Source organism: Carex rostrata, chromosome 3 (genome assembly GCF_964058835.1).
Source record: "Carex rostrata chromosome 3, lpCarRost1.2, whole genome shotgun sequence".
Taxonomy (NCBI): domain Eukaryota; kingdom Viridiplantae; phylum Streptophyta; class Magnoliopsida; order Poales; family Cyperaceae; genus Carex; species Carex rostrata.
This window is the reverse complement of record NC_135920.1, coordinates 12,232,634-12,248,615: the sequence shown is the minus strand read 5'-3', so window position 1 is coordinate 12,248,615 and position 15,982 is coordinate 12,232,634. Positions and strand designations below refer to the sequence as shown.

Here is a 15,982-nt window from a genome sequence, read left to right as displayed (position 1 = left end):
GTTACAAATTTTTTTTTTTGAAATTATGATCCAATCCCTCTCTCAAAATGGTGCCTTGAGCGGTTACGATAAGCACAACAAAAAGAGGCAAAACTTAAAGAGGAAAATCATGGCGACCTTTTGCTGAGTTTTTCTTATTGTTATGAGTGTCGAACTGACGTAACAGATAAGTTACAGGTATTTTCTCCTCTTCGGTGACGAAAGAGGGAGTGGTCTTCCGTCTATATACAGTAGGTATACTTTTCGTTTTTGGTTTAATGTTTGTGTATTATTTTGTGTTGCTTCATACCTCCTGTTCTGGATTAGTAGATTCAATTTTCAATCCAATTTGATTTAGTGTCTTTTCAGCTGATTGCTGATTATTCTGGTCCGATTGATTCAATTTTCCATTCGGTTTGAGTTTAGTATCTTTTTAGCTGCAATATACATACAGTGGCAACAATCACTACGCTTCTATCAGTCTAATCAAGTAAAGATGATCCAATTGTGTGTCCACATAATGCATATACGTACTCATTGTGTGTTTTTGTTACAGCTATATGTTTTCATAGACACTCGTTGTCTAATCTTATGTAACAGCTAGTTTGTAACTATCTCAATCAATACAATCACTTACGGACTGTTTACTAAAAATAAAAAATAAAAAATAGTAGTATGATCCTATAGAACAGATCAATGTTACAGGATTTTGTGTATCATTGAGTTGACCATTTAATTTTTTAAACGGTACCATATTTCATTTGAATAAAATACGAAAAGCTCGAACAGGAAAAATACTATTTGCAGAGAGTAGTCCACTTAATAGACCATTAGAGAATAATAAATATGGTTAGCTGGAGTTATTAAAAAAAAATGAATAAAAAATACGCATCTTCTGATCAAGATTACGAGGTTCAGAATTCCCAGCAAAGAAAAATAGATCGCCACATCAGAGTTTAAATTTAGTGTGGTAATCTACCGTAGCTATCATAGCATCTAAATCTTACTCTATTCGTGGTGACACAGGAATAGCACTAATTCAGGAATAACTACTATTTCTGATGAGTTATTCTCAATATAGCATGTTTGGATGAAAAAAAATGCTATTCTCAACAAATGAATAGCTTGGGTTAGCTGCTATTCCGCTATTCCTATGAAATATTGGATTAGCAGCTATTTCGAACCCAGGAATAGCTGTTATTCCGAGCTATTCCTTGATTCATCCAAACGCACCATAAATAAGTACCGAAATAATTTGATGAAAGTTATTTTAGACAGTATGATGCTGCTGAGGATGCTCACCTGCACACGCAGATCAGTTCAGTTCATATTTTTTTTTTAATTTATAGAAATAATATGAAAATATAACCTATTAGATGGATCCTCAAAAGAATTGACTTCAGCCATAGTCACAAGATTCGTGAATTAAATTCAAATAATTCGATTTTTTTGTAATGTTGAACCGAACGTTAAATTATTTGGTTGACTGAACTTTGACTGAATTAAACCCGAATAAATCACAAATTTTACAAATTATTTGCGAATTTTTCTCAGAACATTTTTTTTTTTGCTCTCTTGCAGGACTGAGATCTCTGATCCGGATATTTCTGAATCATTTCCGAATTATACCCGAATTATTCCCGAATTATGAATTTTTGACCTCGCCGAACCGAAGCCGAATAATTCATTTGTCACTATGACCCCAGCAACCAGTTTCTTTAAATACTACTCTGCACGCATGATTGTTTGTTTCAGCGCCACAAAATATCCAGAACCTAAATGAACTGGACTCTGAATTCGATGAATTCGTATCCTCTGAGATATCTCAAACTTTGCGTGACTTTATGGTAAATGCTAACCGTTTAAATACGTTCTGCACGAATCTCAAAGCACACATAATTCTGACCCCCTACATACCCCGAATAGGCACTGGACACGTCGGTCACGCAAAAGTTGAGATATCTCAGAGGATACGCACCCGAATTCGATTGGAGGAGTGCGTATCCTCTGAGATATCTCATATTTTGCGTGACCGACGTGTCCGGTGCCTATTCGGGGTTACGTCGGCAGCCAGTATTATTTGAGCTTTGAGATTCGCGCAGAACGTATTGTAACGGTTGAGATTTTCCAAAAAGTCATGCAAAATATGAGATATCGCAGAGGATGCGAATTCGATTGGAGATGTGTTTTCTTTCCGCTTTAATTTATTTTTATTTTGCTGCAGCTCCTCCTCCCTCTTTTCTGCTCAGCCTCCTACTCAAATCACAATCAGAGTTACAAACCTATTCAATGGTAATTTCAACTGCGGATAAATTATCATACTTATTTTCTTGACAATATTTTTTTTTTCGTTGCATCAAGTATAATTTTGGGAGGATAACTCTAATTAAGGAGTATTGAAAATGTACAAGTTAAATTTTGTTTGAATTATTCATAATTATGAAATTAAATTAGAGACTTATTTTAATTTGTGATATTACTTGGTGTGTTGCTTGCATGTATATTTGTGGCTAGTATAGCTAAATTTAATTGATGTTTCAAAACTGAAGTTAGACAGAAAAATGGAGGTTGGAGTAGAAGAGGAAGGAGTGGGTTTATATACTAAAAACATTGAAAAATAACCTAACAAGTTCTTAAAAAAAAAGTTTTATAGCAATGCAAATAAAATTTAGCACCTGCAGGAATCAATCATAGGGTTTGGTTCCTTTAGAAATTCTTAAAGGAACCGAACCTCATGAGCTGTTGGATTTTAGTGTAAGTTTTGGAGCGGTGTGTGCAATTCAGATAATTAAGTGATTAAGTGATATAATATGAAATTATATACTGTCATACTCATATATAATTACTATAATTAAGTGATCTAATATGAAATTAAGATATTAGATAATCTATGTATTTAATAAGGTGTGGTTCGTAATTAAATGTGTAGAACAATTTAACTAAAGATCAAATTATTGATTAATTCATTATGATATTTGTAAATTCGAAAAACAGTCTATTCAAATTAAGAATATGTGCAACCCACGTATGATCTAATAGCAAAGGTTTAAATAGTGTTTATCGTGTCATATCGGAACGGCTTAAAAAACAGTGCTATGTCTATATAGCGCCGCTACAGTGCGGAATAGCAACATAGCTTCTATGGTCCGAAAACTATAGCGCCACTATAGCGCGCTATTTAGAACCTTGTCTAATAGTGTACCCCTATATAAGGATGGATCAACAAAGCACAAGATGTAATATGTGTAACAACACAACTCATATTCTTGAACAACGATGATTTTAAACAGAATCTGAGTGCCTTCCCCTTTCTTCCACCATAAAAAAAAAAACTGAGAATAAAAATCCATTATAAATTTTGAAGAGAATTTATTAAGGGTCACATCTTGCTGTCTTGAAAGACTTAGTCTACGACCATGCAACATAAATGCGAGAAAGACTTCTTGCCGTTGAAGAGTTGTCCCGTGCTCACGGAGACGACTCTTCACACTTGAGGATTCCATGGCCAATATTATGGAATCAGGTATTCTATTATGCACTTATGATTATGTTTTGTGAGTCGGCTTTGATATAGAACAGTCCTTAGATTAAGGTGGGAAACTCTTTCTCATTTTCCGAAATGTAAGTGTTTGATTCTTAGATAAGACATAAATATTTGGCCTTCATGATTCTCCAACAAATGAATCAAATGCCACCATTATTTTGTACTTCCAACATGTTTCCATTTTTTTTTAAACTTAAATATTAAAATAAAACCGTTAGATATAATATACATTATTTTCTCTATACACACGTAAAAGATCGTGGTTTCTAATTTTATTTGATTAGCATCAAGAACTTGAAATAATACATCAATTTACATCGATAAATTTTGAATGTTAACTTTACAAAAAATATATTTTTATGTATATATAGATAAAATAATATAAATCACATTGAACAATTTTATATTAATAATATAAACGTTAGAATTTTTGTTATTCGGAATTTAAATAGTGGAGGTATAATAGAGAAAAAAAGAATAGAGAGAAACTTTGTCATCCACGTAATATAGTATAATATTTTTATGTTATTTCTAAATTCTACGACTTTTTTACGTATGACAAACGGTGGAGCTTTTTATTTAATCCATGTTCTGCCTTGAATGGCGAGATACACAGAACACAACACAGGATGCATCCTCGAAGTTGGGGGACAAACTCCGAGTCTCTCGATGATGAGATCGAACGGCTATTACTCCGTCCAGTTTTCCATCTTTTCTTAAATTACATCTCCAGTTTTACCAGGCGTTGTCCTTGTGTGTCGCGCAGCGCTTTGGGTTCTGCGAATTTATTCGGATTTTCTGTGGCTCTGTTGTGAGAAGAAAAAAAATGATACCCGACGTCCATAATCATATAATGGGTCCCTAAATAACAGAATAAATCAAAGGTTTAAATAGCATTTATCGCGTCATAGTGGACCGGTTAAAAAAACAGCGATATGCCCAAATAGCGCCGCTATAGCGCTGATATTCTCATAGCTTTTATGGTCCGGAAACGCTATAGCGTGCTATTTAGAACCTTGAAATAAACCAAGGAAAAAAAGAAAGAAAAAAAAAGAAATGAAAGCAGTTTGATCGATAACGTACACAAATGAAGCCAAGCCACCGGCGAACATCGAAAAAAAAGGGAGGAATTTCACGTATACCCCTCAAAAACATCAAAATTACATATTTTTCCCTGCAAATTTTGAAATTACATATTTCGTCCTCTAAACTTCAAAAACTCACAAATTTACCCATTTTATTGTCTTTTTAGTTTTTATTAAAACTCATTCTAAAATTTTAAAATACCCATTATACCCTTTATTAAAAGTATACAAAAGTCTATCAGACTCAAATTTAAATCTGAAGGGTTCCTCTACCATTCGATCCGCGCGCATCGCATTAAGATCTGTGTGCATCGTTTCAATATTCATGCTTATCTAACACGCACGGATCTTAAAGCAATTCCGATCCACAAGCATCACATTAAGATCTATGCATGTCACTTAAATATGCGTGTGTTCGCATCAAGATTTGTGTCTATCTTGCGCGCACAGATCTAAAAGCAGTTTGGACAGTAGATGAACCGTTCATATTAAAATTTGAGTCTCATGGGTTGTATATGTTTTTAATAAATGGTAAAATGGATATTTTATAAATCTAGATTGAGTTTTAATATAAAAAAACAATAAAATTGGTAAATTTGTGAGTATTTGAGGTTTAGAGGGGGAAATACGTAATTTTGATGTTTTTGAGGGGTATACGTGAAATTCTCCCAAAGAAAAAAAATTAGAGCTTGAGAGTTTGCTACGCAATTTTTGATTGTTTCTTCAAAATATACTATCGTAATCATGCATTCGGTCATTATGATGAACAAACGAATTTTTTTAACAATAAGGTTGCAGTTAAAGATCATATATCTTGTTGTTAAAAAGTGTTGATCATCAATCATCAATCATTATCATCTTTTTGGGAGATAATTATTATTTTTCAATGAAAAATCAAATAAATAATAATAAAGTCGGCAGCTCTATTAATTCGGATCACCCCATGTACTTGACTCAAGCAAATTACAAACGGACTATCTATATTATTTCTTTTAACTTGGTACGAATCTCAAAACAAATCTCTTATAGTTTCTACAAGTATCAGATTGATTTTGATCTGGTTTTCTATTTGTAATTTGATTGAGTAGTATCTGGAAGGATGAATTCAGATCCTTCCCGGTACTGTAAGAATTATTGGATCTAGATTGTTCTTTTTAACTTGGCACGGATCTCAAAGCCTAATAATAATGTCCCCTGCGCTAGCCTGAATCTGAAAGTGGCTGGAAGTTAATCTTAAATCATAAATTGAAATTTTTTTTTTACAATATTGGAGATGATACTTGTCCGTGGAAAGATACGGATTCATCTAAACGGGCATCAAAAATCTTAATACAAATAAATTACTCTTATCCAGTTTTTAAATTAAAACCGTATCTATGCTTTAAATCATGTCTGCAGTTCTATCTGTAAAGTTGGTGCTACATGTATTTTCACTTTTTTCAATCTTTGTTAACACATAGCAATGAGTTCATTGAAAAGGTAAATGATGGAGATTCTGAAATAATTAAGTATGCTTTGAAGATTTATCTTTAACCAATGCACTTTTAGGTCGTAGAAAAGCGTGCAATGCAAATTATGAAATTGTATTAGTATATTGATCAAATAGGCATCTACTTATTTATAATTACTGCCTTGCTGTAAAAGATACCACATGAACAATTTAATATAAAATTCAACTTCTGATCCAAAGACTAAGATAACATATGACGTCATAAGTGCCGGGTAATTTTTCTCTTTCGTAAATATTGGAAAGTGATGGATATTTGGGAATTTTTCCGAAGCTGGCAACAGAATCTCACATACGAAATGGTCCGGGCGTTGCCAAAAATTGTCATTACTTGCATTAACAATTATTTCCATATCTCTGTGGCGGAATTAGAATATCATCGAGTGTGCAATTTTACTATTAAATTCATTTCACCCTACTCCAGTGACCGCCACACAATTTGTAATTTTTTAAAATCCACAGGGAATCTTGGTTAGGAAAAAGTTGCCCAACGTTTTTTCTTCAAAGCCGTTCTTTTCACAACTTTCCGACTTTTTGCCAAAAAAAAAAAAAAAAAAATAGACAAAAGTATAACGCCAAAAAATCCCTATAAACACCAGAATTATATCAGATTTATTCGAGAAAAGGAGAAAAACGAAATAAGCCAGCGACAAGTCGCCTCCTTCCACTTCCCTTTCTTTGCTCGTCGCTCCTGTCGGGCAAAACGGCCTCTCTTCGATTGATCTTTTTCGCGATGTTTGAGCTGTAATGGGGACTTGGGGAGGGTTTTAGATTGCTTTTAGGAGTTGAGGAAGAAGCAGAGATGTTTAAGCTACACAGGCACAAGTCAGATAGGGTGGTAGAAAGGATCGAGTTCAAGTTCTCCAATTTTCGTGCTGCTCAGGTGATGTAGTCCTTCTTCCCTCTTTTTTTTTTTTTTTTTTTTTTACTACTAGTTTGGACGGCTTTTCAATTCAATTTTATTATTTGTTACCTTAATCTGTTTATCTTACTGTGGTGAGCCGCATTTATCGTGATTCACAATTTAATGGATCGAGGTTTAGATGAGCTTCTTTAAATTTTTTTTAGCTGAGTTGGGGAGGAATGATTTCCAATACATTGGTCAACGGACCTGATAAAATCTTTTGTTGAAAAAAGGATCCGATAAAAGATGGATTTTGTATTTTCTTGCGAAGCAGGAGAAAGATGGGTTTCGGAGCAAGTTGATAATACCATCTATCTGTTCTCTTTTGATTTTGGAGTTCAATTTCAGAAGCTGTGCATGTATTCTAAATAGATGTTTTGGTTTGGACATTCCTACTCCAGATATCAACATCTATGGTTGTGTGAATTTTTATCTGATTAATTGGCTATGTAGCTGTTGATTTAAGTTCTCATTGTGCCGGTTAAAGAAGATATTAGTTTCTGGAGTGTGATTTATTAAACTAATAGTCAGACTGAAATTGAACTAGAAAGTAATATACATTGATGTGTCAATTGTACAAGTGATCTGCATTTTTCGTGTTTCCACTGTAATCTTGGAACAACTAGTTAATTTTTGTGATTCTCATTACTTGACTGATGTTTTCTAATCTAAACCTACATCATCACAAGTTGATTCGTAATTAAGGGCCCATCTCCATGCTCATAGACTACATATAATTTGGTTGTTACACCATGAGAAATTGTTCCATGCTTATATTGTTGGAAGAAAACCTGACTATATTAGGTTGTGTGGTTGGGAAGATTTCTCACACGTGCGAGATTGCAGATTCCTGTGTTTAAAGGCAGCTCTAAGACTTTTAAAAAACATACTGTAAACAAAAATAATAGATCTAGGCATCCTAATATTCTTTTTCATTTTCAGATTCCAAAAGGATGGGATAAGATATTTATTTCAGCCGTTTGTGTGGATAGTGGGAAGTCTATTGCAAAGACGAGTAGGGCAGTAGTACGAAATGGAACTTGTCATTGGCCCGACTCCATGTCTGAATTTATATCATTTTACCAAGATGTAACAACTAAGGAGATTGAAGAGTGCCAGTACAGATTTGTTGTGTTAATGGTAAATGATCTTGACCTTTATTGTTATTTTTATTTTTGTTGTTGTTGTTGTTGTTTAGAAGACAGCCAACTTCCTACCTTCTCATTACAAATCCTAATTTTGAATTGGCACAAGCCTAACAAGGTTTTGAGATATAAATATATTATGCACAGAGCTGAAGTCACTTATCCCCAACCAAACTTTATCATCACCTTCTCCTAAATTTTTTGATTGCATTAACGAATATGGCATCAATGCTCCTGAAATTTGCCAACTTACAACAGTTAAATAGGGGAATCAGGCACTAGAAATAGATTGAACTTGAGAATTCAGCCAATTATTTGGTACCTTGTAATATACTTTGAGAGAGTATCAGTTCAATTTTTATGTTGTAGTTGTTTTGATGTCTAATTATCAATATTCTACAGGGATCAACTAGAACAACTATTCTCGGGGAGATCACATTAAATTTAGCTGATTATCTGAGCTCCGGTGATTCTAGTGTTTTTTCTTCTCAATTAAAAAAATGTAACTTCACCACAACCCTACAAGTAAGTTCGAGAAGATGTACATAAATGGATCTTATGTTTCATATCTCAATGCCTTTGTTAAATATTATACTGTCTTAATATATATATCGTTCTGAATGTCTAGTACTATGTAAATCAGCAGTTGAAGCAATTGCTTTTGAACTGGTGCTTGAAAGCTTCCAAATAGAACTTCTAAGCTTCTATTATGTCTTAAAAGTAGATTTTGTTCCTGTAATTAGTTCTAGATTGAGTCACAAGAAACCTTGTCTTTTTATTATGTCCAGCATAGAACTTTTACAATAGCTTGGTCAGGCATTTATGTAGAAAATCAAACAGGTATCAAACAATTCGACTAATGATTTTCCGTGATTCTCTAAGATTTGATGTTCACGATGGTATCCAATAAGAGTTTAAATTTTCCATTTAAAATCTATGTGACTGTTTTTAATTGCTTCCAAAAATTTTCAGCTGTACACCTGTCCTTTGTGATTGAAATCATTAATTTTGAGATTGGTGTATTCAACATGTCAAATAATTTACTTTAATATCAATTATTATATCTTATTTCCCCAACCTATCTGTGTTAACTTAGCTTGTGTGCTTGTGCAGTTCAACGTTCAGTGCCTTTCTACAAAGTCTAAGCTCAGGTATTTTATTATGTTGTCCGTCCTTTCCTATTTCATTCTAACTTTGTACCATATTTAAGATTCAAACTTTTAACATACAGCCTTTTGTATTGTGCAGGGGTGCAAAATCTGCAAAGGATGGTTCATCTTACCATGAAGAGCTAAGTGCTGGCAATGATAGCAAATCAGATGGATCTGCTACTCCCGATGAACTTGGTAATCGGGTATGGAATTTTAATTTAAAAGTTTCAACTTAAGAAAGCAGGTCATAATAATTTTTTATCCAATTGATTTCTGCCAAAGGTATTTTTTTTTTTTTTAAAACTGAGTTCTGGTATTTAAAAGTTAGTTATAGTAATTAATAATTGTAGTTTAGCTTGGAGTAAAACAAAGATGATAAAAGGAGCGAAGCAAATAATTCTGGATACAATGCGTGCCATATCACTGTCCATTCATGCGCTAAAGAAATACATGATTTCTTTAGTACATGTTGGCAGTTGTATTTAATCTTAGCTTACGCACACATCAAAAATATGTTCCTTTAAATTATTAACACCCGTACAATGCCATCGCATAGCACTAATGCCATCGCATAGCACTAATGCCATCTGGTATGTTCAATTTGTACCAGGCCAATACTGATTTTTGGATGACTACCTCACACTTTTGCTTGTCCATTTTCAATTTTTCAGGAAGCTAGTTTATCGGCATCTGAGTCACACTGTAGCTCCAATTCTGGAGATATATCAACCGACCGAACCACCTTCTCCCCTCAAAACACCAACTCTAGCTATTTTGGTTCTCACATGGGCCGACAGGACTCGACAGGATCTTTCAGCAAATCAAACGGAATTTCTCAGCTGGCATCGTCGCTTGGCTCAACTAAGGACCTTCTAGAAGCTGCTGAAGAGACGATAGAGGAGCTGAGGGATGAGGCCAAAATGTGGGAGCGACATTCCCGCAAGGTCAAGGTTGAAATGGAGAACCTGAAAAAGGATTATGCAGAGAAGGCCAAACAGTTGGACGAGGTTCAGATAGAGTTCTCTAGCTCAAGTGCTGAGAGGGACTTACTGAAGGTGGAGGTTGAGCAGTTGAAATCCTCATTAGAGGAGTTACGTGCTAATGCTAGCGCTAGAGAAAGTTTTGGAACTGCTAAATATGATGATGTGGCATCGCCCAAGTATGAGGAGATCTTAAATTCACATCGAGAGTTGGAGGAAGAGTTGCAGTTCCAGAAGGAATCCAATGCAAATCTGACATTGCAACTGAAAAAGACTCAGGAGGCGAATGTGGAGCTTCTTGCTGTAATCCAAGAGCTAGAGGAAGCTGTTGAAGCACAGAGACTGGAGTTTTCCAGGATTAATGATGTTGAGCATATGATAATTAAGAAGGATAAAGAGATAGCTGCTTTGAAAGAGAAGTTAGCTCAAGTGGTCGATAGACCAAGTGGACCAGGTGCAAATTCTGACAGAAACCAATCAAATTCTGATTTGGAGAGAGAGAATGAGGCATTGAAAGCTAAAATACATGAACTGGAGAGGGATTGTGCTGAGTTAACAGAGGAAAATTTAGAACTGTTGTACAAAATGAATGATCTTGGCAATGGAGACATTACTAAAATTCCACGCCGAGATGCAACTGAAATATCACAGCTTAATGGCTTTGAGATCAAATGTGCTGAGCTTGAAATCAAGTTGCAAGGTTTCAGGGAGGAAAATGATAAATTATTGACAAGGTTGCATAAAAGTGAAGAGCAGATGATAGAAAAGAACAAGGAACTATATGAGCTAAGAGAGAGGCTAGCATTTGGAAATGCTAGTTTTAGTGAGAAATTAGAGGAAATCAAATCAGAGACCACAGACAGTCTGAAAGAGGAAATTGAGATTTTGACAAATTCAAATACTGAACTAGAAAAAAGGAATGGTGAGCTAGAGGAGATGATAGAAATCTTGCATGATGAGAGAAGCAACAATTCGGCATCCTTGGAAGAAGTGAAACGAGATATTGACTCACATGTAGCTTCCAACAAAGGGCTTGAACGGAAGTCTAAAGAGCTTGAACTTGCCAACAAAGAACTCGAGTTGCAGATAACTGAGCTAGAACAAGAGAATGTTCAATTATCAGAGCGTATATCTGGGTTGGAGGCACAGTCAAGGTATTTGAAGGATGAGCAAGAATCAAATCGAGCTGAATTAGAAGATTCTAGATCTCTAATTCAAGAATTAAAGCAGAAATTGGTGAAGCAGCAAGCTGAAGTGGACCAAGCCAAGTTAGAACAGAGGGATAAGTTGCAAGAGGCCAGTGAGAAGTTTTTACAAGCACAAGAGGAGGTTGAGTCTTTGCGAAGGTCAAATGCAAAAGTACAATCCACGGCTGAGGGTTTGATTGAAGAGTGTAGCTCTCTCCAAAGTTTAAATACAACCTTGAGAAAGCAGAAGGTGCAGTTGCATGAGACTGTTACTCGGTTAGAGTTACAACTTGAGGAGTCACAAAAGAAGTGTGTAGAATTTTCTAGAAGAGCTGAGAATTTGGAGGGGAAATTGTTGTCCTTGCAAATAGATGTTTCATCAAAAGAACAAACAATGCTGTCTGAGGTGGAGAGATTATTTGAGGAGCATAAGGAGCAAGAGGAGAAGATAAATCGAACCCACCAAATGTTTCATAAGCTCGAAATAGAGAAAGGGGTTGAAGTTGAAAGCCTGCATAGGGAGATTGAGGCACTAACCTCACGAATCTCGTCAACTGATAATGAGGAAGAAAGAATGCAGCTAGATACTCTTCCTGAGGTATCCAATCTTCGGGCTGACAAGGCTAAACTTGAATCAAGCTTAACTGCTGCCAATTTGCAAATCAAGACTTACGAATCAGAACTGGAAACCCTTAAGCGGGAGTCCAAGAACAAGGTTCAAGGGTTAGTTGATCTGCTAAATGCATCTAAACAAAGCGAAGCAATGTTAATGGCTGATGTTGAGCACATGAGGAGTTTAGTGGAGACCACTCGATCTAACGAAGAAGACTTGAACAGAAGATTGAATGAACTAGAGGTAAAGCTGAAATCCGCAAATTATGAGAAAAAGCAAATTTTGGAAGAGATTTCGGACTTGAAATCACAAGTCCAAAAGATAAGCCAACTCCAAGAAGAGATTTTACATTTGAAAGGCTTGATTGATGAGAACAAATTTGAGAAGGAGAAGCTCGAAAAGAAACTGAAATCATTCTCTGATGAGTATGAAGAGCTAAGGAGGGAGAAGGAGTCTCTCGCTGAAAGAGTGGGGTCCATGGAGAATGCGTTAAATACTGGGGAGGATGAAAGGAGGAGTAAAACAGTGTTAGAGGCGAAATTGGTGCGGCTTCAGAGTGATTTGTCCCTAAAAGATGCAGCCGGGGCGGTTGAGGCTGATTTGAGAAATGAGATTAATAGAATGAAGAGAAGTAATAACGAGTATCAGAGGAGGATTCAGAGCTTGGAACAGGAGAAAGAGGAGCTATTGAGGAGTCAAGGTTGCGCCCAGGAAGAGGTACGTGGTTTATGTTCCATAGATTAAGATTTTTATATTAGCTAGTTCAAAGGTAACATTAAAGAAGTAATTTGATGAGCTCAGGGCAAAAATATCTGATTTGTGTATCCCTAAGATATGTAGTTGGCAAAGATACTGGTTTATCCTTTGTTACTTGTATACATGAACAGTGAGGATATAGAACATTTTTTCAACTATTATGGGGAAGGAAGGAGACAGGAGATTGTGTCATGTCTTGGGAATGTTTTGCCGGTATATTGATTATATTCTGGCATTTGCAGGTGCACCTGCTTTTCTGGGATGTATACTGATTTTATTTAAAAGTTTACTGAGTTATCCCATTATAATTAAGAACTCACTAACCCAACAGGAAAATACTTTATTTAGTCATAAAGGTATGATTTCTATACCGGTCTGTACCTACTAATCAGTGTCTTTGTTGTGCATCTGCAATGTTTAATTTTGGGGTTTTCTTGATTTCTTTGTTTTATTTTGTAGGATAACAAGAAGCCAACTGAAGAACGGAGAGATGTGCAAAGAGAAAGGTAATCTTCTTCATTTTATGATACGTGCTAGAGAATTTGCTGTAATTACAGTTTTTGAAAAAACTAAAACAAATTGCTCTCTGGTTAACTTTATTAATCAATATAAGAGTAGGGAATAAATGGATTACCTGGAACTTCAGACGTAAACAAATTGTTGACTAACAAAAGCCTTAATAGATTCCGAAAACAAAAAGTTTTCTACATGAGTAGGTGAAGAGTTTTAAGAATTTGGCTTGTTAATGAAGCTGCATATTTTAGTTACAGTCAAATGCACCTTTCTAAGTAGTCACTCCACAAATTGTCACTAAATTTTGACGGGCCAGCATAGTATTTATAATATTTTTTTTTGTGGAGGCATAGTATTTATATTACTCTAGAGACATTAATAAACATGACAAAAAGGCAACTTCCAAATTTAGGGTCAAGATGCTTATATCAGAGATATTATTTTTCTGTGAAACCTTGACATTAGTATCCTTTTTTGCTTAATAGCACACTGATAATTGTCACATTTGCTTCAAGGTCTCCACATTTTTTATAGTATTCACAAAAGGTCGCATGGCCATTTTTTTATTGTGACGGAAAATTTGTATTCTATAAATTGCAATTATTTTGCCCCTTCTCCAGCAAAATGACACAACTAATGGGTCTAGTTATAAGTGGAAATGTCAAAACTTCCTATCTAAAGTATTTACGTGAATTTATATGAAATGCTTAAGGGCATTAGTAATTTTTCCAAGTGACCTTGTCATTGTAGCTGTTGTCTGTTTTATATATATTTATTACAATGAGGTGGAAACTGGAATGCAAATTTGAAAATTGTTGGGTTATTATCGGTGTATGCAGATACATTGATTATGGTTTGTGGAGAATCCCATTCCCAAAAGGAATAGGGTTTTGTCCAATGGGCTTTGGACAAAATTTATTCAAAGTTGGGCCTAAACTGTCCAATCTGTGTTGAGATTTGTGCATACAAAGTTAGACGACCACGAGAATCTAAACTATCCATGTGATTTTTTTTTATGAATGGGATGGTTTAGGCCCTGCTTTGGATAAGGCTTTGTAGGCTTTGTCCAAAGCCCTTTGGACAAAAACCCTACCCTTTCCAAAATGTAAACAAAATTGAAATTAGAAGTTTAAATGGTTCAAAGGCCTTGATCTGATCTTTTATAATTTGCTCATACATTCCTTCTCTATTTCTATTGGTCCACAGTGACGGTAAAATAGCAGCATTAGAAGCAGAGCTGAAAGACATGAAAGAAAGATACTCTAACATGAGCCTTCAGTATGCCCAGGTGGAGGCTGAGCGCGAGGAGCTAGTTCTGAAGCTCAAAGCCACAAAACCGACTTCCAAGGGATGGTTTTCTTAACAATGTTTTCTAGATGCTTCAGGCGCATTTCCTCAGTTCGTTTGAATTTATATACTGTAATTTATCTTTGGTTGTGTCGAGGTATATAGATGTTAGGTGAATCGTAGGAAAACATAATGGCATACGAGCTTGTATTTTGTCTGACAAATGCTTCTTCTGTTTAACGTTGGAAGTTGCTCAAGTATCTTAATTGATAAATATCATTCTTCTCTAGAATATTTTAATTATGACTTTTTACCTTTAAATTGGAGTGAGGTGCAGGGTGCAAATACTTGACGAATGCTAGTGATTAAATCAGCAAAAGCACCAGCAATTAAGATACTTGAGCATGTTAAGGCTGAATTGAACATGTTAAGGCTTACTATAGTTTGGGCTTCTTTGCGTTCATTTAGGCCCAAATCTCTTTTTTGTCCGGTCGTAGATGGTCAGAATTGTCAACTGTGTTCGACTGCCTATAGCATTTAGCAATCCCGTTACAGCTGAGCAATCATAAATGGCCACGCACGAATCTCTCATTTGTAGTAACAGTATATGGGATCTCGCAGTAGTTTTGGAGTACTATTTGGTTACTTATCTGAGTCAAGGGCATTCTAAATTTGATATAACCAGGGATGAACATAAGAAAATTCGACAAACAAAAATAAGATTTCGCATTTTTTAATGTTGATCGGTAGTCTACCAATAAGATTTCGCATTTTCTTATTTGTATCAAAAGAAAAAGAAAAAAGAAAAAAATATGGATCAGACTCAATGATTCCGATCCATAAATGGGTTGATTTTATGCGGCACAAAACCCTATATAACTATTGATTTTCTACGAATACATAGGGTTTTGTACCGCATAAAATAAATCCCTTTATGAATCAAGATCATTGAGTGAGATTCATAAATTTTCTAATTGATTTCCTGTGACACAAAACCCTCTGACAGAGAATTTGCAAAAAAAAAAAAACAAAAAAAAAATTATGGGTCCGACTCTATAAGTCCGATCTTACTATATTTAATACAAACGAGGTACTCTTTCTATTTTTGTTCGTCCGAATTTTATAATTTCTATGAATAAAAAATTTCCCCCAAAATGAGAGTTGTTTTGCAAAAAAATTATTCTTCCGAATCTCTACTGAAGAATGCCAAGCCGTATTTAGGCGACAAGGCCTTAAAAGGTTTAGTTAACTAGCAGATAAATTCACAAGCATAGGTACCTTTTCATAATATATTACGTTCTTTTTGTTTTTTTGCTTTTTTTGGTTCTTAC

At 35.0% G+C, this 15,982-nt stretch overlaps 1 protein-coding gene across 2 annotated transcripts; it reads left to right on the top strand.

Annotated features, from left to right (window-relative positions):
* The first annotated feature begins 6,671 nt into the window (after nucleotides 1-6,671).
* LOC144551543 (uncharacterized) lies at nucleotides 6,672-14,945 on the top strand. 2 transcript variants are annotated; one of them, XM_078299542.1, is made up of 8 exons: nucleotides 6,672-6,998; nucleotides 7,962-8,159; nucleotides 8,567-8,689; nucleotides 9,278-9,315; nucleotides 9,413-9,518; nucleotides 9,987-12,812; nucleotides 13,311-13,357; nucleotides 14,571-14,945. In XM_078299542.1, the coding sequence occupies exons 1-8, from the start codon at nucleotides 6,918-6,920 to the stop codon at nucleotides 14,725-14,727; spliced, it is 3,576 nt and encodes a 1,191-aa protein (XP_078155668.1). In that variant the 5' UTR covers nucleotides 6,672-6,917; the 3' UTR covers nucleotides 14,728-14,945. The 2 variants fall into 2 exon arrangements, with proteins under 2 accessions (XP_078155668.1, XP_078155669.1); XM_078299543.1 differs by lacking the exon at nucleotides 8,567-8,689 and having other exon boundaries at nucleotides 6,674-6,998.
* The last annotated feature ends 1,037 nt before the right edge of the window (nucleotides 14,946-15,982 follow it).

Excerpts from the sequence above, each read along its gene's own strand:
- LOC144551543 (XM_078299542.1), top strand. The coding sequence starts at position 6,918 with ATGTTTAAGCTACACAGGCACAAGTCAGATAGGGTGGTAGAAAGGATC. Across the intron at positions 8,160-8,566 it reads ACAGATTTGTTGTGTTAATG|GGATCAACTAGAACAACTAT; the intron begins GTAAATGATCTT and ends AATATTCTACAG. Across the intron at positions 9,519-9,986 it reads CCGATGAACTTGGTAATCGG|GAAGCTAGTTTATCGGCATC; the intron begins GTATGGAATTTT and ends TCAATTTTTCAG.